At 45.3% G+C, this 22699-nt stretch overlaps 1 protein-coding gene across 1 annotated transcript; it reads left to right on the forward strand.

Moving 5' to 3' along the window:
- The first annotated feature begins 397 nt into the window (after positions 1-397).
- On the forward strand, positions 398-22564 carry ACTR10 (actin related protein 10). Its single transcript, XM_083167359.1, has 13 exons — positions 398-553; positions 2078-2150; positions 4391-4473; positions 5735-5843; positions 7351-7458; positions 8015-8082; positions 17655-17734; positions 17875-17910; positions 18473-18552; positions 18639-18712; positions 19843-19924; positions 20986-21187; positions 21345-22564. Exons 1-13 carry the CDS (start codon positions 477-479, stop codon positions 21524-21526), a joined length of 1254 nt encoding a protein of 417 aa, XP_083023485.1. The 5' UTR covers positions 398-476; the 3' UTR covers positions 21527-22564.
- Positions 22565-22699: the final 135 nt, after the last annotated feature.

Raw genomic sequence — 22699 nt, forward strand, 5'->3', positions numbered from 1 at the left:
TGGAACAAAAACCTGCTAATAGATGAGCTACAGTTTTGGGCAGTTTTCCAGCAATTCAAAGCAAATGGTCAACTGTCATTTGCTATCATCCATTACCATATTTTGTTCCAACCAGCCACACTGACAATCGATCTGTAGATGGCCACCTTTACCCTATGGATACACAACCACCGTACTGGTGACAAAAAAGCCCATTTATATGATGGTACCGCACCACACACCTAACTTTGTGAATGTGATAAGTGAATGTAGATGTGATGGTGCAGTACAGTGCAGTTGTAGATGTGATGGTGCAGTACAATGCAGTACCACATCATCATCATCAGCAGCAGCAGCAGCAGCAGCAGCAGCAGCAGTTACACAGGCATTGCATTAGACAGCCCGGGCTGTGTGGAAGGACCCCGCACTCCCCTCCCATTCCTCCCTGTGTATGTGAGTGGTGCTGCTGCAGCCGGGCTCCGGGACCGGGAGCAGAGATGCCGCTGTACGAGGGCCTGGGCAGCGGGGGCGAGAAGACCGCAGTGGTCATCGATATAGGGGAGGCCTTCACCAAGTGAGTACCGGGGACGGGCAGAGCGGTGTGCGGGTCACCAGGGGGAGCAGGGCCCAGGGGCCTGGTAGCTGCTCTTCCGGGGTACTAAGTATGGTGCTGTCACTGCACGTCTGTCCTTCTTCATATGTGTGTGTATTCAGTATCTGGGTGTATACTGTGTATGATGTGTCTGTATGCAGTGCATATATACAGTATGTGTGTGTATACAGTATGTTTATGTACAGTATTATGTGTGTGTTTATACTGTGTGTATATATGTATGTATACAGTGCATGCGTGCATACAGTATGTGTTTGTGTATATACAGTATGTGTTTGTGTGTGTGTGTATAGTATGTGTGTGTTTGTGCATGCAGTATATGTGTGCATAGTTTGTGTATATACAGTATGTGTGTATACAGTATATGCATACATCATGTGTGTTTATGTATATACAGTATATGTGTGCATACTGTATGTGTTTCTGTATATACAGTCTGTGTGTATATAGTATATGCCATAGTGAACCAGAAAAAAAAATGAATTGACTATCGTCCCCGCAATCTCCCGTCTCTTTAGATGGGAGATGGGGTGCGAGTAAACAATGGTATATGGCCCTTTCATTAAATGTTTGAATATATTACTGAGAATAAGGACTGTGTTCAGCCCTTCTAAAGGATTGATGCCTAGGTGGCCCCTGCAGTGAGTCATGTGGCCCTTCTAGAAATCTGCAGTAGGTTTACTCTAGAGCTGGGTACACACTATGCTATCTATCTTACAATATATCGTTCCGAAATGGATTGGAGCAATCCATTGTATAGTGTGTAACCCCAATCTGTTGTTCATTGAATTGTCCCATTGGATGTACTGTATGTCCAATGGAACGATCTAGCGGCCGACACTACATGTAGTTATCATAGTATCAGCTTACCGTAAGGGGCAGTCACTAAAGTCACTCAACTTACAGGATAGATTACCCTGATTCCAAGTTCAAATACTTAATTAGTCTTTATTCTAGCACCCTGCACCTTCCTCAACCCATGCAGTTTCCCTGTCCTGCCTGTGGTGTCGCTCTCTGCTCTGGTGCTTTTAGCACATAGCTTGTGTCTGTGCTGAGATACAGACCAAAATGTGCTAGAAACACCAGAAAACAGAGGGCCGGATTCAGGCATGTAAATGCTGCCCGGCCTGCTTTTAAATCCAGTGACAGAAATAAATTCTGTCTTGGTATGTAGCATGCGTGACTGTATTTGACACCGAATGTGTTCTCCTTCTATAGTTGTTTGAGAAATAGCCCTGGTAGAACCAGCTGCAAATGAATCGTCATATAATAGCTTGCTACGTGACCAATGCCTTATTATTGACAGCCAAAATGTACAGGTTGAATGCTTGTGTTGGTTTATTCCCTTAATGCCATAGCTTTTATTGATTAAGATCATTATTAAGAAAAGTTGTTGTTTGTTGGCATCATTGTTAATGGCACCGCCGTCCTATGCTGGGGAATTTTTAAAAAAAAGTTTCTAGAAACATATTTTTATTTTAAAAGGTGCGGTTTTGCTGGGGAAACTGGACCAAGATGCATTATCAGCAGCGAAATCCGGAAACCTGGCATGTCGAAGGTAATTATTGGGCAGAATTCACGATTAATAAAGAAGGTAGAGCTGTAGGGTTATTTGCAAACTGGCTTCCACAGATTTGCTGTTTGTTTTGGGTTGATATCTGTTGTAGCTTATTGTGGCAGAGTTGCCTACCCTCCAGTATCCTGCGGGAGACTCCCGTTTCAAGTTCTTATCTCCTGTTGCCCTGCATCATAAATCAAACCTCCCGGATTATTTACTGCAGCCAGGTGTACCACCAAGGAATTTTCAAGGAAAGTGATTTGCTGCAGTCACTATGACTATTATCTGGGCACAGCAGTACCTAATGTCGACGCTTAGCAACCCCATCTTATTCTCCCAGCAGTCAAGTCTGAGTAAGAGAGTTGTCTTCTCTCAATGGGGGTTATTTACTAAGATGGGAGTTCTATTAAAGATGGGGTGTTGCCCATAGAAACCAACCGGAATCTACTTTTGCATCTTCTAGAAAATAACAGTTTGTTTGGTTGCCCATAGCAACATCCCATTTTTAAAGAACTTCCATCTTCGGAATACAGAGAATTTTCCGGGCTATGCCTTAATGCCCAGGCTGGCAAGTCCGGAAAATTTGCGGGATTGCCAGTGATTAGTGCCGGGCAGCGCTGCTGAGTTCATCGCTGAACTCAGGCAGCTTCAGCGCTGCCCAGCTCCCTCCCCTCCACCACGCCCCCGGCTCACCCCGTCCCCCCGGCTTTTACATTACAGCCTGCGGCGCCGGCTTATGACAAGCCGGGTCGCAGCATGCAGAGACGACGAGCCGTGGCGCAGGGCCAGGCAAGAGCTGATTGACGGTTCAGAGGTGCTGCCCGGACCAGGGGAGACAGTGATGTGGGTTTTTTTTTTTAGCGAGCACTCCCTATAAAAAAACTTTGGTGGTTATACGTTATTTGTTATTAAGCAGTAGGGATTGCGCATGTGTATCCACTTTTTTTACCCCACTATAAAAAAACTTGCCCAGTGGGGAGCGCTCTCTAAAAAAAAAAAAACACCACTGAAGGGGTTAATACTGTTTGGTGTGAGCTGAGGTTGAGAATGTTTGTTTGTTTTCTTAGTAACAGACACAGAATTTGAAGGAAGATAAGACCCACTTGGCCCATTTAGTCGTTAGGATAGCAAGCACAATGCAAAAGTTTAAAATCCTTTTTTTTATTTTTTTTTTTACCAAGAGATGATCATAGGAGTGAGAATTTACAAAGTGTATAAGCGTCACATCTATTATGTGTATAGAATATAAATACAATATTGTATGCAGCAATGTAATTATCAATGCTTTAACCCCACTATCCCCTACGCATGGAGTTGAATTTATATAGAGTGGCGAGCGGATGCGGATTACTGCGCTCGCCACTCTATATAAAATCAACTCCATGCGTAGTGGATAGTGGGGTTATGAACAGGTAAAAAAATCGCATTGGATCGGCCAATATCGCATCCGATATATCGGCCGCCGAGAAACTAAACAAGTACCATATATTTAAATCTTGATAAAATAATATGTTCAGTACCAATTCCTTAGTGCCTGGTTCACATTGGCTCGATAAGCCGCACCACCGGGCGAGTGAATGCCGCGCCCCCCCCCCCCCTCGCCGCCACTTTGCAAATGGATGTTTAGCATAAACATCCCTTCACAGGGGAGCGTACGGGGGTGAAATCATTCGATGGTCGGCGATTCTTCCCCTGTTCGCAAATATAAGTCAGTCTTGACTGACCTATATTTGCGGCGTGCGGCTCCGAGAACGTGGCGGGTGTCTGACGTCCTGTGACATTAGCTGCACGCTCGTATCCATGGGACCGCCTCCATCCTGACCCCCTAAACAAACACCTTGGTGACTGTGCAAGTCACTATCGGCGCCCGCACAGCAGCCCTGCACATAAGAGAATATATGCATGCGCAGAGCTAAAACATCGGTCCCTGGTGCGAATATGCCGGGGACTGATCAAATGTGAATCAGGCCCTTAATTTCTTATCTGGCTTCTCTACAGTGTATCTGATCACTTGTCATCAGCTGCTAAATCCTAGTACGATCTGTAACTATTGTGTTACCAATATCCCTGGGGATTTTAAAGCATCTACAGCTAATCCAAATCCTAGTATGTACGTTGTATCTTACACCTTATATTGTGTTGTGTTATAGTTGCTTATATTGAGAAAGAAACTCGAACTAACCTGTAACTTGCTACAAATTATGGTGCCTCGTGTATATATATATTTTTTCTCTTCACAGCCAATCAAAGTAGTTCAGTACCATATAAACACTGAAGAACTGTATTCATATCTGGTGGAGTTCATCCACATGCTGTATTTCAGGTACGGAGCAATGCTGTCTGTCTATTGCACTGCATCATTAAGGTTCATATATTGGTGCATTTACTCTTGAGACCCATACACACTGGGTGATTTTGAGCTTAAAGCAGCTCCGTTTTGTAGTTTCAGTTACTTTTAGGTCAAAAGCTGGCCCAGTGCGCGCTCCCACATCATCGCCGGCGCCGCTGCTCAGCTGCTGGTATTACCAGCAGCTCCGTATGCTCTGGAAGGAGCTGATGAGGAAGACCATAAACACGTTCTAATGCATATATTAGGATATGTACTAACTAATGGAGTGTGGTCTTTGCGTTATGATAATATATGCATTATGACAGGGTTGCCGACTTTTTAATGCTCCTCTCCGGGAGAAGCCCGGAGAGGAGACTTTCCTTACCCGATCAGGGGGCGGGGCTTGATGGTGACGTCATTAAGCCCCGCCCCCATGATGGAAATTGTAGAAATGACTGATATCCATGGAGGGGGCGGGGCTAAAATGACGCGATTGTGCCATTTTAGCTCCGCCCCCTCCTCTGAGACCCGCGGATTGCGGCATTTACATGCCGCGATTCGGGGGGCTCAGGGGAGTCCCCCAGATTCCGGGAGGGTTGCCCACCCTTGCCCACCCTTCCGGGGGACCGGGAGGGGGACCCGATTTTCGGGAGACTCCTGGGAATTCCGGGAGGGTCGGCAACCCTGCATTATGATCAAATAATATCATTAATCACATGCATGCAGAAATGAGTTGGAAGCAAATGTCTCTTCCATCGCAAGGATATGTCCTTTTCTCCCGTAAACTATGCAACATTGGGAAATGGATGGTGTTTTTTTAAAAACAAATATACATAGTGATCGGCAAAAGTCACTGCCAGTATATAGCAATCTCTTATATGCATTATTCTGAATATGAAGGTTGAACACCTGGGGTGAAATGTAATAGGATGAGAGATTCAGAAAGTGAGAGATTTGGTAAGAAATCTCCAGTTATTTTAAAGCAGCAATCATTTACACTGCAAAATCACACTGGTTTTGCAGTGTAAATGATTGCCGCTTTAAAAAAACTGGAGATTTCTTACCAAATCTCTCACTTTCTGAATCTCTCATCCTATTACATTTCACCCATAGTGTGTGTCACAAGATATTACTCTTACATATAGGTTTATATTAGTAACCTATGGACATGTGACATCAGACTGAGGCTTTCTTATCGTCTTATAGACCTACTCGCACTTCTAAGTATGTCTACAGCTTGTGTTCTTCTTTACAGACATCTGCTGGTGAATCCCCGCGACCGGCGTGTTGTCATATTAGAATCGGTGCTGTCGCCCTCTCACTTCAGGGAGACTCTGACACGAGTTCTGTTTAAATACTTTGAGGTACCGTTCTCTGGAGATACGGGGGTCTTAAGTAACTAGGGGGGTTGTTCTGGTTGATTTTGGTCTGCGAGTTCACCAAACCCCGTCTTGCGAATGGTTGGCTGGCACCACCCAGTTGAGTGAGTGACTCGTTCGCAGGGGCTTGTGAATGGATGTTACACAGTAACATCCATTCGCAGGATAGGGGGAACCTCCCACATCTTTCGATGGTCACTTACATAGGGGTGTACACTGGGACGGAAGTGGGCGCCAGCTGACATCCGCTGATGTCAGCTGGCCGTCTCCCGCAGCCTCATTAGCATGAGAATGCCCATGAAACGCTGGGCGTTCCCATATGCTGACGGGGCCGCCCCACCCGCTGTCCTGGGTGCGGGCACTCAGAGAACAGTCTGTTCACCGTGGGTGCACGAACTCTCTGTGTTCGTGCAACGGACCAGAATAAGGGCCTAGGGCAGCTGTATCAATCCTTGGGAAAAGATAAGGTACCTGCTTATTAGTTCCCACCAGCCACGTTGGGGAGACTTAGCAAAGCCCTGGGAGAGATAAAGTACCAATTAAGGATATAAACACATCTAAGATGCTAGTATACGGTGCCTAAAACACTTGCGCTGGTTATAAACCTATGTGTCTCATTTAGTCCCAGCTTTTTAATGCTGGTAGTAAAATAAATAATAATTAGGACAAGCTCTGCCTATGTAGGTTACAGCGGTGGAATATCTGTCCTGTTTTTGGGTTCACTACATGTCACTGATACAACATAAGCTATAGCATGTTCTCACATGCTAGGACAACTGTCAAAAGACAAATAACATATTCTCTGTATGAAGTCACTGTAAATCAGACATGTCCAAACTATGTCCCTCCAGCTGTTGTGAAACTACACGTCCCATCATGCCTTGCCACAGTTTTGCTATTAGGAAATGCTAAAACTATGGCAAGGCATGCTGGGATGTGTAGTTTCACAACAGCTGGAGGGCCACAGTTTGGACATGCCTGGTGTAAATTAAACAGGAATTCCCTTCTTCCATAAGATATACGCAACATCAGTCTAGTTGGCAGTCAGGGTGAGGGAGTCCTTACCAGGCAGACGCAGGAAAGTAATCCTCTTTCTACAATAAGCAGTGATAGAGAACTCTATGAAGACTTATACAGAAGGTATGGAAATGAATTGTAATCAATATAGATTTCTTCACAACGCTTAGGATAAATTATAGATTAAAAAAATGGAAGAAATTAGATTAAGCTGGGCACACATGGTGGGATTTTAGCCAACGATATGCATGGTAACTATGTTGTTCATGATATTATTGTGCGTATTATTTAGTTTGTACCCACTGTGCTGGGGGGGGGGGGGGGGGGGGTACAAAAGCTTAATGCTATAAATGATGTTTGCTCAGGAAGCAGGGTATAGCTAACAGTGGCCTGATATTTCATCTGGTAGCAAGGCTGATGCATGATGGGACGTACTATGAGACATAGGTAATAAGGTTCTTTTCTGTCTGTACAGGTTCCATCTGTGCTGTTTGCCCCAGGACACCTGATGTCTCTGCTGACACTCGGGATCAATTCCGCAATCGTCTTGGACTGTGGATATCGAGAGAGTCTAGTTCTACCTGTATCCGCATATATGCTATACAAAGAAATGTTATAATTATATGAGACTATACATATAAAACAATAACCTGCTACACCTTTAGTAGAGATGATAACCTTCTACAGCGGTGTGTGTCCTACTCCCAAGCAGTGACAGTGTCTTGGCTAAAAGTCTCCTCCTAGTGGAAGTTATGTAGCACTTAGGCCAAAGGCTTGCAGTAAAGTACCGCTATTAATTAGCACGCTGGGACTCTTATTAGCCCTGAAGACTGGCACTTATGGGGTGTTTGGTGAACCTGCCCTAGACAGGCAACCAAATTCCCCCAAAAAGAGTACTTAAAAGCTACAATAAGTGTCATAAAAATACATAGGTCAGCAGCCTTTCACGGACCATGTGTATTTTTGTGCGGAACATGAGGGGTGTGGTCTCACACAACGCAATTGAATAGGGAGATTTTTCAGCAATATATAGTCCCCGCCCCCTGTGTTTTGTGAGCGTTGCACGATCGGGAATAATTGAATACCGCAGTAAATGTCTTTCTTTGCTATAGAATTGATTTCTCCTTAACACCTGTTAGATATATGAAGGTATTCCAATTCTCAGCTGCTGGGAGTCTCTTCCCTTGGGTGGGAAAGCCATTCACAAGTAAGAGTTCACATTATATACTTTGTTTTTATAGCATGGCTGTCTGAGTTTAGTCTTAGAACTATGGATCATTCTTACAAGTAGTAGTAGTTTGTTTATTTATAAGGCGCCACAAAGTGTCCGCAGTGCCGTACATAGCAAACATAAAAACAAATTACAAGGTAACGTACAGGGTGTGAAGATAAAATACAGCATAAATAGGGTTATTGCTGGTAGAACTAAAATCGGCATCAATTCTGAAGTAGGTGTCGCAATTGTCGAGGAGACTGAAGATGAAGTAGAGGAAGGGAAGAACAGGACAGGAGCACAGGCGAGGTAAAGAGGTAGGGTGAGTACGTGAGGAAGGAGGGCCCTACTCATAAGAGTTAACATACTAAAAGGAGGTGGGTGGACGAATGAAAGACAATAGGATAAGTAGGAACGGATGGTAACAGATGGAGGGGTAGGGGAGGCAGGATAGGAGGAACGAAAGAGATTAGGAGGAGGAGGGATAGGCTAGTCGGAAGAAGTAGGTTTTGAGGGAGCGCATGATGGGTGGCGGGAGGTTGTTCCAGTGCAGGGGGGCAGCGTGAGAGAAGTCTTGGACACGGAAGTGGGGGGGGAGGTGATTAGGTGAGAGGTCAGGCGGCGGTCGGCGGCGGAGCGAAGAGGACGGGAGGGAGTGTGGATAGAGATCAGTGAAGAGAGGTAAGGAGCGGTGGAGATGGAGAGAGCCTTGTAGGTGGTGGTGGTGGTGGTAGGTGGTGGTGTGGAGTTTAAAGAGAACTCTGAAAGGAATGGAGAGCCAGTGAAGAGATAGACAGAGGGGGAGGCGGAGGTAGAGCGGCGAGAGTGGAAGATGAGCCTAAGATAAGAATGGATTGAAGAGGGGCGAAAGGTAGCCCGGAGAGAAGGATGTTGCAGTTGTCAAGGCGGGAGATAAGAGTGAATGAGAATTTTGGTCGCGTAAGTGGAGAGGAATGGTCTGATGCGTGAGATGTCGCAGAGGTGAAAGCGGCAAGACTGTGATAGAGCACAGTATAGTTAGACATACATAAGGCCAAATGGATTACTCTAATACTTGGAAAGGTGACTATGGGGGTTATTCTGATTCACTCGGAAAGTCACAATCGCTCTCTAATGGACAAAACCATGTGCACTGCAGGTGGGGCTGATGTAACATGTGCAGAGAGAATTAGAAATGGGTGTTTTATTGTTTCTGTGCAAGGTAAATACTGGCTGGTTTATTTTTACACTGCAATATAGATATCAGTTTGAAGTACACCCCCCACCCAAATCTAAAGCTGGGTACACATATATACAATCCAACCGTTTGGCCGACTGTACTCCCGTCGGACCGTCCACAAACAACAGCCGATCACGCGCGTACACACCTGTACAATTTTACTTGCGACGTCCGATGTACTCCCGTCCAAACAGTCGCAAGAAAAAGATTGTACCACCGTACACACTCTCTCGATTTGGGCTTTTGACACGATATATATGAACAAAATTATCATAATGGGCTGGGTTAAGGGCATACCAAAACAAAGAGGCGTGAGTACAGAACCTAAACAAAAGTGACGGGGTACGCGTCTACTAAACTTCAGTATAGAAATGCCGGTCTGGTCCCGCAGTTAAATTTGAGAGGCACAAGCAGACAGACAATAGCCCTTAAAATGGCCAAGGATAATACAAGGCACAGTTGCTAATATTTCAATATGCATTACATAATGTGACACACACGGAGCACCAAACTTCTATAAAGCCGGGTATGCGACTAGTCAGTTTGCGGTAGTCACCCTGCCAAACTTCTATAAAGCCGGGTATGGGAGTATAGTCAGTTTGTGGTAGTCACCCTGTAGTCGCATACCCGGCTTTATAGCAGTTTGGCAGGGTGACTACCGCAAACTGACTAGTCGTAGACCTGGGTCAGCCCTGCCTTTCCTTGTTAATATATATATATCTATATATCTATCTATATATATATATATATATATATATATATCTATCTATATATATATATATATATATATATAGATATCTATAGCTATATATAGATATCTATATATATATATATAGATATACATATCTATATAGATATATATATATATATAGATATATATCTATATATCTATATATATATATATATATAGATATATATATCTATATATATATATATATCTATATATATATAGATATATATCTATATATATATAGATCTATATAGATCTATCTATATAGCTTGGAGGGGGTAGAGGGGGGAAGCTGTCCCCGGGTGTTGTGGGGGTAGAGGGGGGAAGCTGTCCCCGGGTGCTGCGGGAGGAGGGGGGTCCCTGCGGCTACTGAGTGGAGATGGGGTACCTGTCAGCGGCCAGCCTGACACGGCGCTGCCACTGCTGTATCTCCCCCGCTGCTGTATCTCTTGCGGCGGATGGCGGTGTCGGCGGTCCCTCGGCGGTCAGTGTCGGCGGTCCCTCTGGCGCAGGGGAAAAGACCCTATGATTGCCGGCGCTGCTGTATCTCCCCCCAGCGGCCGGTCCTTGCGGCGGATGGACAGTCAGTGTCGGCGGTCCCTCTGGCGCAGGGAAAATAGTACTATTTCTTTCCCCTGCGCCAGAGGGACCGCCGACACTGACTGTCCATCCGCCGCAAGGACCGGCCGCTGGGGGGAGATACAGCAGCGCCGGCAATCATAGGGTCTTTTCCCCTGCGCCAGAGGGACCGCCGACACTGACCGCCGACACCGCCATCCGCCGCAAGAGATACAGCAGCGGGGGAGATACAGCAGTGGCAGCGCCGTGTCAGGCTGGCCGCTGACAGGTACCCCATCTCCACTCAAAATAGGGTCTTTTCCCCTGCGCCAGAGGGACCGCCGACACTGACCGCCGACACCGCCATCCGCCGCAAGAGATACAGTAGTCACCCTGCCAAACTGCTATAAAGCCGGGTATGCGACTACAGGGTGACTACCGCAACTGTAACTATTGTAGTTCATTATTTCTATAAAGCCGGGTATGCAACTTGTCAGTTTGCGGTAGTCACCCTGTAGTCGCATACCCGGCTTTATAGCAGTTTGGTGCTCATTATGTGCATGGCGCCACTCCTCCATATACACGGTGCTGCTGCTCCCCATACACTGCACCACTTCTGCTCCTGTGACCCCCTTACACTGCGCCTCTCCTTCCTTGACCTGGGGCTCTTCCTCCTGTGCCTGCACTGAGTGGGGAGACGGTAGATGGTGCGCAGGGCATCCGCATAGAGGGACTATGAGCCTGTCAGTCTGGTCTCTAGATCAAGTCTAGCAACAGCGCTGGTAAGAAATTATGTACAGTATCTTTTTCAATATATTTTTGTACTTTGTATCTTTTTCAGTTCTGCTTATATCATGAATCTTTGATCTGTTTTCTGGGCTGCTTGCCAGTTATACAATGTAACTGTTTTATGGTTAGTTCTTCATTGGTTAAGCTTCTTACGGGAGTTAGCAGAGTTTTATCGGAGAGCAATATTTTCTTATTTAAACAGGTAATTTGGGGCTGTATTCTGGTAGCTTCTCTCTTAAAAAGACCATGTGTGAAGTTATTTTGTTTCATATATTATTTCTTATTTGCATATAGGCAGTTTGATTTAAGGTGTACATGTGAATGCATTAATTCCTTCTTTAGTAATTAATCCTTTGTCTGGAATAATTTGGCATCCATACTCAGTCATATGCAAATCCTTGTGTGTCATTCAATTATTAATTCCCTTCACTGGTGTGATATGAGTGATTATTTGTTACACAACAGTTGTTTCCAGCTATTAATATCTGTGTCTAGCTCTGTACGGGCTTCCACAGTTTTTGGAGCATAACCCGTCTACATAGAACTTTAGTCACCCTGCCGATAGTCATATATATATGTCAGCCGGCAGGGTGACTAAAGTTCTATGTAGACGGGTTATGCGTGTAAACTTTAGTCAGCCGGCAGCGCTGCTGCAGTCGCTCTCTCTGTGCCTGGATCTGGATGTGTCTGACTGGTACCAGTGCTGCAACCCCCTCTGGATCTAGTGGATCTTACTGACCGAGTCAAGGAGCAGCAGGTCCCCTGTGTGAGGCATGGTAGTGTCCCCTAGTCATGTATGTGCCAGGGATTCATACTGTAGCTGCGGGCGAAGTCGCGCGACCCGGGCTGTCCTGTCCCTCCATGCCTATGGGTACAGTGTTGCTGGTGGGTGCGTGGTGCAGCTGCAGAGCTACTGTGTGAGGAGTCAGAGTTCCAGGGCTGGTGCAGGTTGGGCTTTTGGGAGTCGGGATTTTACTGGGGTTCCCAAACGCTGCATGTGTCGTTCCCTTTGGAAATTGAAGTTGCTGCTGTTTGAGGTCCATTGAAATGAATCTCTCTGAAAGCTGGGCTGCAAACAAGATGAACCCCCCCTCCGCGCCGCTGGAGAAGACTGTAGTGCGCTGGGCGCATTATGTATCAGCCGTGGATGGGTTTAGCGGTAATTGTAATTGTGCTTGTAAAACAGTAATATTTCCACCCAGGGCCATTTTTAGCTATATAGAGGGGGCACGGGGCGACCTGCTGTATGCTGAGGGATAATTTAGGATGTTAGTGCAGCGGGCAGGACGATCCTGAATGCCTTTCCTGATGCTGTAAATCTACCTTAAGCTTCCCCTGCCGCTTCCTCCGTCTCAGGCTGTTAGGGAATTGGCAGATTTTTGGCTGATTTTATTAGAATTTTTTATGTAGACTGATATCCAGATTTTTGTATATTTATCTTTATTATGAGTCCACAATTGATTCTATTTGTGTCTGCGGCTAATGATCATTTAACCGCTGCTCTCTATATCTCTAAAGCTGGGTACACATATATACAATTGTCGGGCCGTTCTTCCGTTCTTCCGTTCTGGGTCGGACAGCCGTTCAATTGTATATGTGTGTACACTGTCCCGTACGAGCGATAAACGGCAAAAAACTGTCTTGTCCGTCCAAACTCGGTCGGTCGAAGGTTCTTTGCAGTTTAATTTTCATCCGACAGGACGGCCTCATATCGGAACAAAAGTGCAGTGTGTACGCACGTTCGATCGATATGCTGCCGTCCTTGCGACTATACTGCCAAAGCTGGAACGCCCATGTGGGCGTTCCATAGCTGCATGATCTCTCCTACAGCACATATAGACTGGTTATGCGTCTAAACTTTAAGAAGCCGCTTAAGCTGGGTACACATATATACAATCCAACCGTTTGGCCGACTGTACTCCCGTCGGACCGTCCACAAACAACAGCCGATCACGCGCGTACACACCTGTACAATTTTACTTGCGACGTCCGATGTACTCCCGTCCAAACAGTCGCAAGAAAAAGATTGTACCACCGTACACACTCTCTCGATTTGGGCTTTTGACACGATATATATGAACAAAATTATCATAATGGGCTGGGTTAAGGGCATACCAAAACAAAGAGGCGTGAGTACAGAACCTAAACAAAAGTGACGGGGTACGCGTCTACTAAACTTCAGTATAGAAATGCCGGTCTGGTCCCGCAGTTAAATTTGAGAGGCACAAGCAGACAGACAATAGCCCTTAAAATGGCCAAGGATAATACAAGGCACAGTTGCTAATATTTCAATATGCATTACATAATGTGACACACACGGAGCACCAAACTTCTATAAAGCCGGGTATGCGACTAGTCAGTTTGCGGTAGTCACCCTGCCAAACTTCTATAAAGCCGGGTATGGGAGTATAGTCAGTTTGTGGTAGTCACCCTGTAGTCGCATACCCGGCTTTATAGCAGTTTGGCAGGGTGACTACCGCAAACTGACTAGTCGTAGACCTGGGTCAGCCCTGCCTTTCCTTGTTAATATATATATATCTATATATCTATCTATCTATATATATATATATATATATATATATATATATATCTATCTATATATATATATATATAGATATCTATAGATATATATAGATATCTATATATATATATATAGATATACATATCTATATAGATATATATATATATATAGATATATATCTATATATCTATATATATATATATATATAGATATATATATCTATATATATATATCTATATATATAGATATATATCTATATATATATAGATCTATATAGATCTATCTATATAGCTTGGAGGGGGTAGAGGGGGGAAGCTGTCCCCGGGTGTTGTGGGGGTAGAGGGGGGAAGCTGTCCCCGGGTGCTGCGGGAGGAGGGGGGTCCCTGCGGCTACTGAGTGGAGATGGGGTACCTGTCAGCGGCCAGCCTGACACGGCGCTGCCACTGCTGTATCTCCCCCGCTGCTGTATCTCTTGCGGCGGATGGCGGTGTCGGCGGTCCCTCGGCGGTCAGTGTCGGCGGTCCCTCTGGCGCAGGGGAAAAGACCCTATGATTGCCGGCGCTGCTGTATCTCCCCCCAGCGGCCGGTCCTTGCGGCGGATGGACAGTCAGTGTCGGCGGTCCCTCTGGCGCAGGGAAAATAGTACTATTTCTTTCCCCTGCGCCAGAGGGACCGCCGACACTGACTGTCCATCCGCCGCAAGGACCGGCCGCTGGGGGGAGATACAGCAGCGCCGGCAATCATAGGGTCTTTTCCCCTGCGCCAGAGGGACCGCCGACACTGACCGCCGACACCGCCATCCGCCGCAAGAGATACAGCAGCGGGGGAGATACAGCAGTGGCAGCGCCGTGTCAGGCTGGCCGCTGACAGGTACCCCATCTCCACTCAAAATAGGGTCTTTTCCCCTGCGCCAGAGGGACCGCCGACACTGACCGCCGACACCGCCATCCGCCGCAAGAGATACAGTAGTCACCCTGCCAAACTGCTATAAAGCCGGGTATGCGACTACAGGGTGACTACCGCAACTGTAACTATTGTAGTTCATTATTTCTATAAAGCCGGGTATGCAACTTGTCAGTTTGCGGTAGTCACCCTGTAGTCGCATACCCGGCTTTATAGCAGTTTGGTGCTCATTATGTGCATGGCGCCACTCCTCCATATACACGGTGCTGCTGCTCCCCATACACTGCACCACTTCTGCTCCTGTGACCCCCTTACACTGCGCCTCTCCTTCCTTGACCTGGGGCTCTTCCTCCTGTGCCTGCACTGAGTGGGGAGACGGTAGATGGTGCGCAGGGCATCCGCATAGAGGGACTATGAGCCTGTCAGTCTGGTCTCTAGATCAAGTCTAGCAACAGCGCTGGTAAGAAATTATGTACAGTATCTTTTTCAATATATTTTTGTACTTTGTATCTTTTTCAGTTCTGCTTATATCATGAATCTTTGATCTGTTTTCTGGGCTGCTTGCCAGTTATACAATGTAACTGTTTTATGGTTAGTTCTTCATTGGTTAAGCTTCTTACGGGAGTTAGCAGAGTTTTATCGGAGAGCAATATTTTCTTATTTAAACAGGTAATTTGGGGCTGTATTCTGGTAGCTTCTCTCTTAAAAAGACCATGTGTGAAGTTATTTTGTTTCATATATTATTTCTTATTTGCATATAGGCAGTTTGATTTAAGGTGTACATGTGAATGCATTAATTCCTTCTTTAGTAATTAATCCTTTGTCTGGAATAATTTGGCATCCATACTCAGTCATATGCAAATCCTTGTGTGTCATTCAATTATTAATTCCCTTCACTGGTGTGATATGAGTGATTATTTGTTACACAACAGTTGTTTCCAGCTATTAATATCTGTGTCTAGCTCTGTACGGGCTTCCACAGTTTTTGGAGCATAACCCGTCTACATAGAACTTTAGTCACCCTGCCGATAGTCATATATATATAAGTCAGCCGGCAGGGTGACTAAAGTTCTATGTAGACGGGTTATGCGTGTAAACTTTAGTCAGCCGGCAGCGCTGCTGCAGTCGCTCTCTCTGTGCCTGGATCTGGATGTGTCTGACTGGTACCAGTGCTGCAACCCCCTCTGGATCTAGTGGATCTTACTGACCGAGTCAAGGAGCAGCAGGTCCCCTGTGTGAGGCATGGTAGTGTCCCCTAGTCATGTATGTGCCAGGGATTCATACTGTAGCTGCGGGCGAAGTCGCGCGACCCGGGCTGTCCTGTCCCTCCATGCCTATGGGTACAGTGTTGCTGGTGGGTGCGTGGTGCAGCTGCAGAGCTACTGTGTGAGGAGTCAGAGTTCCAGGGCTGGTGCAGGTTGGGCTTTTGGGAGTCGGGATTTTACTGGGGTTCCCAAACGCTGCATGTGTCGTTCCCTTTGGAAATTGAAGTTGCTGCTGTTTGAGGTCCATTGAAATGAATCTCTCTGAAAGCTGGGCTGCAAACAAGATGAACCCCCCCTCCGCGCCGCTGGAGAAGACTGTAGTGCGCTGGGCGCATTATGTATCAGCCGTGGATGGGTTTAGCGGTAATTGTAATTGTGCTTGTAAAACAGTAATATTTCCACCCAGGGCCATTTTTAGCTATATAGAGGGGGCACGGGGCGACCTGCTGTATGCTGAGGGATAATTTAGGATGTTAGTGCAGCGGGCAGGACGATCCTGAATGCCTTTCCTGATGCTGTAAATCTACCTTAAGCTTCCCCTGCCGCTTCCTCCGTCTCAGGCTGTTAGGGAATTGGCAGATTTTTGGCTGATTTTATTAGAATTTTTTATGTAGACTGATATCCAGATTTTTGTATATTTATCTTTATTATGAGTCCACAATTGATTCTATTTGTGTCTGCGGCTAATGATCATTTAACCGCTGCTCTCTATATCTCTAAGCGGCTTCTTAAAGTTTAGACGCATAACCAGTCTATATGTGCTGTAGGAGAGATCATGCAGCTATGGAACGCCCACATGGGCGTTCCAGCTTTGGCAGTATAGTCGCAAGGACGGCAGCATATCGATCGAACGTGCGTACACACTGCACTTTTGTTCCGATATGAGGCCGTCCTGTCGGATGAAAATTAAACTGCAAAGAACCTTCGACCGACCGAGTTTGGACGGACAAGACAGTTTTTTGCCGTTTATCGCTCGTACGGGACAGTGTACACACATATACAATTGAACGGCTGTCCGACCCAGAACGGAAGAACGGCCCGACAATTGTATATATGTGTACCCAGCTTTAGTGTCTCTGTACATGTTACATCAGCCCCACCGGCAGTGCATATGGTTTTGTCCATTAGAGAGTGATTGTGCCTTTGCGAGTGAACCAGAATAACCCCCTATGTGTAAGGGTATACCTGTTCTACTTGCAGAAGCTTGCCACAAATACCTTGTCCTGTTTTTCTATAAACAATGTCTACAGAATGAGGGGTCACTAAACAAGTTGGCTTGTAATCCATATGCACAATTACAGTGTGTACTGTATATAAAACCCTTCAGGAGTTTGAGAACTTAGAGACTTCAGATCCGTCATCCCATGAATTGCAAAACTAATAGTTGATAACAGAGAGCAGTAGTTTGCTCTGTATTACACGTCAAATGTAAACAGAATGTGAAATATTGCAAGTTCTATAAGTATATGGGAACAATTGCATACTTGTGACTCTTAGGTGCCAATAAACTTAACCTGCCTTACATAGAAAATATACTAAGTGTTCTAATCCACATTTACTCTATTCTCTTTCTGTGTACAGAGAGTTGGAGGCTCAGTTGCTGGAACAATGCACTGCCAACACAGGCACAACCAAGGACCAGAGCCTCCCGTCCGTAATGAGTAAGATTTATGTTGTTTGCCCGAGGACAGGAAACCTTCCTGTGCTTTCTTCTCTCCCTATATGCCATGTCTGTTGTGCAGTGCTGGGCGTGGCCTGTGTTCCTGGGTTTCTCATTTGTTTTATTGCATGTCTTCTGCAGGCAGTGTCCCAGAAGATATAGTGGAAGACATTAAAGGTACGGTGCTACTATGCTATGGTATCGATGCCTGAATAATGAGTACAATTAAGTTTAAAGGTGCACATACGGGGCCTTATTCTGGTTCACTCACAAAGGCAAATTCCTTCTCAAATGAACAAAACCATGTGCACTGCAGGTGGGGCAGATGTAACTTGTGCAGAGAGAATTAGATTTGGGTGGGGTTTTACTTCATAGTGAGATCTATATTGCAGTGTACAAATCAAGCAGTCCCTGCACAGAAACAAAATAACTCATCCAAATCTAATTCTCTCTGCACATGTTACATCTGCCCCACCTGCAGTGCAGCATGGTTTTGTCCATCTAAGAAGGAAATTGCCAGAAAGAGTGAATCAGAATAAGGCCCAAGGTTTTGTCCTTTTGAGAAGGAATTTGCCTTTGCGAGTGAACCAGAATAAAGGTTATGGTGATACTGATGGGTAGTACACCATCAATATATCTCATATACCTTGAATATATACATTGTGTAGGATCTTTGGGCAGGAGCATGTAAGATGATGAGGGATTTTCCTGGCTGATTCCCTCTGTGTTACTGTTGTAGTGCGTATCTGCTTCGTCAGTGACCTGCAGCGGGGACTCAAGATCCAGGCCGCCAAGTTTAACATTGACGGCACGTCAGAGGTAGGCTCTTTGTCTGTGTACTTCTTGTCCCCGCAGAAATTCTTGTTCTTTCAGTCTCTGACTCCAAACTTTGGACCTTTTTGTAGCGTCCTGAACCACCCCCTGACGTGGATTATCCCCTAGATGGACAGAAGATTTTGCATGTCAAGGGAGCGATCAGGTCTGATTTTCATTTTTAGAACAAAGGTGTTTATGCTAATTAGAGATGTGCAGGCTCTGATTTACTCTGATTTCAAAGCAGGCTCTTATTGGCTATCAACAACTGTCATGTGATTTGGGATAGCCAATAAGATCCTGCTTTGAAATCAGAGTAAATCAGAACCAGCACATATCTAATGCTAATTTTGTAAGCACTATAAAGCCCGTTGTATCCCAGATAGCAGATTATAAAGGTTTGTGCAATGTTATACTTTACAGGTGTGGGATCTATGATCAGGAACGGGTTATAGCAGTGGTTCCCAAACTGTGTGTCTAGGCACCCTGGGATGCTGGAGAGTCTTGCTGGGGATGCCGCGGGTTCTTGGTCCAGGACCGAACAAAATTAGTTGTGGTCAAAGTAATTGGCAGCCGCTAGAACCACTGGTATAAGGATGTTCTAGATTTTGTAATGATAATAAAGTTATTGGAAATAGTATTTTAGGATGTGATGGGAAGGACTGTGCTCCTTTTTCTAATGGGTCCATCCCTTCATGTCTGATATTGAAGTGTGCACAGGCGCAATTATTTTAATTTAATATTATTATTATTATTTCTATAGTGCATGTGTATTCCACAGCTCATTTGCATTTGCCCATTCACATCAGTTCCTCCTGTATTCCCTGCCTCACAAACACTGGGTTCATTTTTGGGTCAGGTTCCAACTAACCTACCACTATGGCTTTGGATGGTCAGGGAAAGCCAGAGGAAAACAGAGAACTTTAACACAGTAAGAGCCTTAGTGGGATTTGAACTCAAGACCTCAGTGCTATAAGGCAGTACTGCTAACCACCGTAACACCATCCATGCTGCCAACTCATAACCAAATCCTCACCGTACCGATTGTGTTAGGAGATGAGTGTGCTGATATTGGGGGAAGCAATGAATGATGCATCCAATACTATGGTCGTGCCATAGTACTCAACTGGGATATCATACGATACACTGTACGCAGTGCTTTTGTATACAAAGTACCGTATGCAATCCGGCAGCACCGGGAGCTGCCGGGTTAGTTGGCGGGTTATCGCAGTAGTGTATGGGGGACCTTAACGCAACTTGTGTCAGCGCTTCATGATCTGTTCTTCTCATCCCCAGGGACTCGGTTGTAGAAATTCTCTTTGAGCAGGACAACGAAGAGAAGTCTATTGCCACATTGATATTGGATTCACTTGTGCAGGTAACACAACTACACATAGCCAATAGCGTCACAATTGTATGTTCTCTGATCTTTTACACTACGTTTGGTAAGAAGTTGGCAGTTAAATAAGGAATGCAGATGATTATACAGATGGAGCAGCTCTCATTCAGCGGGGGTCTGGCAGTCGGATTGCCACCCGCCAGCTGCCGGAATGGGAGGCGTGCACGTGAGGCGCTTGCGTGTCCCAGTTAGATGGAGCGTCCCAGAAGGGACATTCTGGCGAGCTCCGGCGCTGGCTGAGAGGCGCTCCATCTGTAACTCTGAAAGTAAGGAGATTGCAGTGAAAACCAGTGTGTTGTAAGTAATGTTGCCTGCACCATTAGACGGAAGTGTGGTTATATTTGGCTCTTTTGCTGCATCCCGAGTCGTTGACTTTCACCCTATGCCAGCATCATACAGGGCCATGCTACATCCTCTGGTCCTGGTCCTAGTTGGTCAAAGGTTCATCCTGCAGCAAGGTAATGCCCTAAAACATAACTCGGGCTAGAGCAGATCTACATAATGCTGCAAAAGAACATGATGGTAGGTTCAAAATCATGGAGTGGCCGACACACACGTAAGAGGCCTACACATGTAGAGATCTGCTGAGCTTTCTGAGGGATGCTAGATTGCTCAGCACACTCAGCAAGATCGCTCAGCACACTACGATGTGACAGCGCTCTGTGCTGAGAGATCGGTCAGGGCCAGTGTTTTCCAGGTAGAACACCGGTCCTGATCGGCGATTAATTAGATTTATCCAGCATGCTGGATATTAATTGCCGGGTGATAGTGGCGCGCAGGGCCAGGCATCGCTATCGCCCCTACACACGTCTAGTGAGATCGCTTAGAAAATGCCCCATTAGAGGGAGGTATACCAAACCTTATAATGTAAAATCCAATGTCTCCACATGTACACTCTACCAATCATCTTCTGTCATGTTCTACAATGTGCTTGGTAAATGCTTTCTAGAATACCGTTTTGTTTCAGTTACTCCAGATGGCCTATTATTATTATTATTATTATTAGCAAGATCCCCTGATCCCAGATTTCTGTATATCAGTGTCCTATAGATACCAGAAAACAACTGGCTGAAAACATTGTGGTTATTGGCGGCACAGCTATGCTACCAGGATTCCTTCACCGGTTATTGGCAGAGATCCGATACTTGGTCGAAAAGCCAAAATATAAAGAAACTCTCGCCACCAAGACCTTCAAGGTTCACACTCCTCCTGCAAAATCCAACTGCGTGGCCTGGCTTGGAGGTAATGTATACATGTTCTCTGGGTACTTATAGCTTGTGCGTGCAGATGGACTATTGTCTGATCCAGAAAAGGCTTACTAGTGCATGATACAGTCATTAAAATCCTCAAAATGTGATATTTAGGGGTTACTATATTGATTTTTCTCTTCCCATTTCAGGAGCGATATTCGGAGCCTTGCAGGATATCCTTGGGAGTCGTTCTGTGTCTAAAGAATATTATAACCAGACCGGGCGGATACCGGACTGGTGCTGTCTTAACAACCCGCCTCTGGAAATTATTTTTGATGTGTCAAAGTCTGCTCCACCTATGATGAAAAGAGCCTTTTCTACTGAGAAGTGATACAACAAGCCCAGAACATTCTACGCTACTCTGTCTCAAGCTTGGCAAACGACTATAATTATATGTTAAAAAATACTAGTATTTATTATAACCTTCAAAGCTGAAGAGGCCTAATGTTTCTCTGTATTAAATGTTTTGCCTTGTTTACACCACATAACTAGATCTACAGACTGCTTCCATCACTGGGGTATATTCCATGTTTTTTTGCGAGCTATGACAGTAAGCAGTGCTGACTGCTCACTGTCACAGCTCGCACAGTCAGTATTCACCTGACCCCCTGCACACGCCGTTTCCACGTCTCTAGGTTTTTTGCAGTGATGAGGAAACGGCTTGGGCGGCCGCTAAAACAGTGAGGCTCGTGGCTGAATGCAGTGGGCTCCCTAGATTAGCCGCGACCCTTGCTGTTGGGGGGAATCCTCGCCGTCAGATTCCCCCGGAACGTAGAATAGGGTGAGCGGCCGGCGAGGGCTGCTTGTTTCCGGCAATCCCCACCGTTTATCCCCCTCACAAGATGTAATGGTTTGATAAACCGAGTAGAAAATCTTGTATTTATTGCAGATTTAATTTCTTTACTGACCTTTACATTGATCAAAATGTAATGGAGAGGGCATTGGTTTACTCACACAAGCTTTAATTGCAAAAGCACTTGTCTCGTGCACGCAGTTGTGGCAGCCATTTTGTAACTTTATTGACAAGAACACAGCTTACCAAGAATTAGCAGCACCACAGGTAGAATTAAAGCACCCATACCACATCTAGTGCCATGTATTGGTGTTGCTTTTCTTTTTTTCATAAAGATGCCAGTTGATTTAACGTAACTAGCAAAGAAAACCGAAATCTTGAAAGGGTGGCCTGTGCTTTATTGGAGGGTGGAGCTGAGATTTATTTTATTATTTTACTTCAGTGAAGATTGTCAAATAATAGAAGTTGTTTCGCTTTACACAGTTTTTTTTTTGTATACTTATTTTGGAGAGCGCACATGAAGCTCTTTACTCTGTATTTATGTGATATAAGTGGACAATAAACCGTTGACATAAATCTTCCAAATTCTGTGTTGTGAGAAATCTGCACATTCTGGAATTCTGAATAACCATTATAAATGTTACAGGGTCTATGGGCCAGATAAAAAAAAAAAAAAAAGCAAGTAACAGACCATTTTACTATGCATGGGGA

This window comes from Crinia signifera, chromosome 12 (genome assembly GCF_055691185.1).
Source record: "Crinia signifera chromosome 12, ASM5569118v1, whole genome shotgun sequence".
NCBI lineage: Eukaryota > Metazoa > Chordata > Amphibia > Anura > Myobatrachidae > Crinia > Crinia signifera.

Coding starts and splice junctions, on each gene's coding strand:
- ACTR10 (XM_083167359.1), top strand. CDS start 477: ATGCCGCTGTACGAGGGCCTGGGCAGCGGGGGCGAGAAGACCGCAGTG. Junction 2,151..4,390: donor GGAAACCTGGCATGTCGAAG/GTAATTATTGGG, acceptor TTCTCTTCACAG/CCAATCAAAGTAGTTCAGTA. Junction 8,083..17,654: donor GGTGGGAAAGCCATTCACAA/GTAAGAGTTCAC, acceptor TTCTGTGTACAG/AGAGTTGGAGGCTCAGTTGC.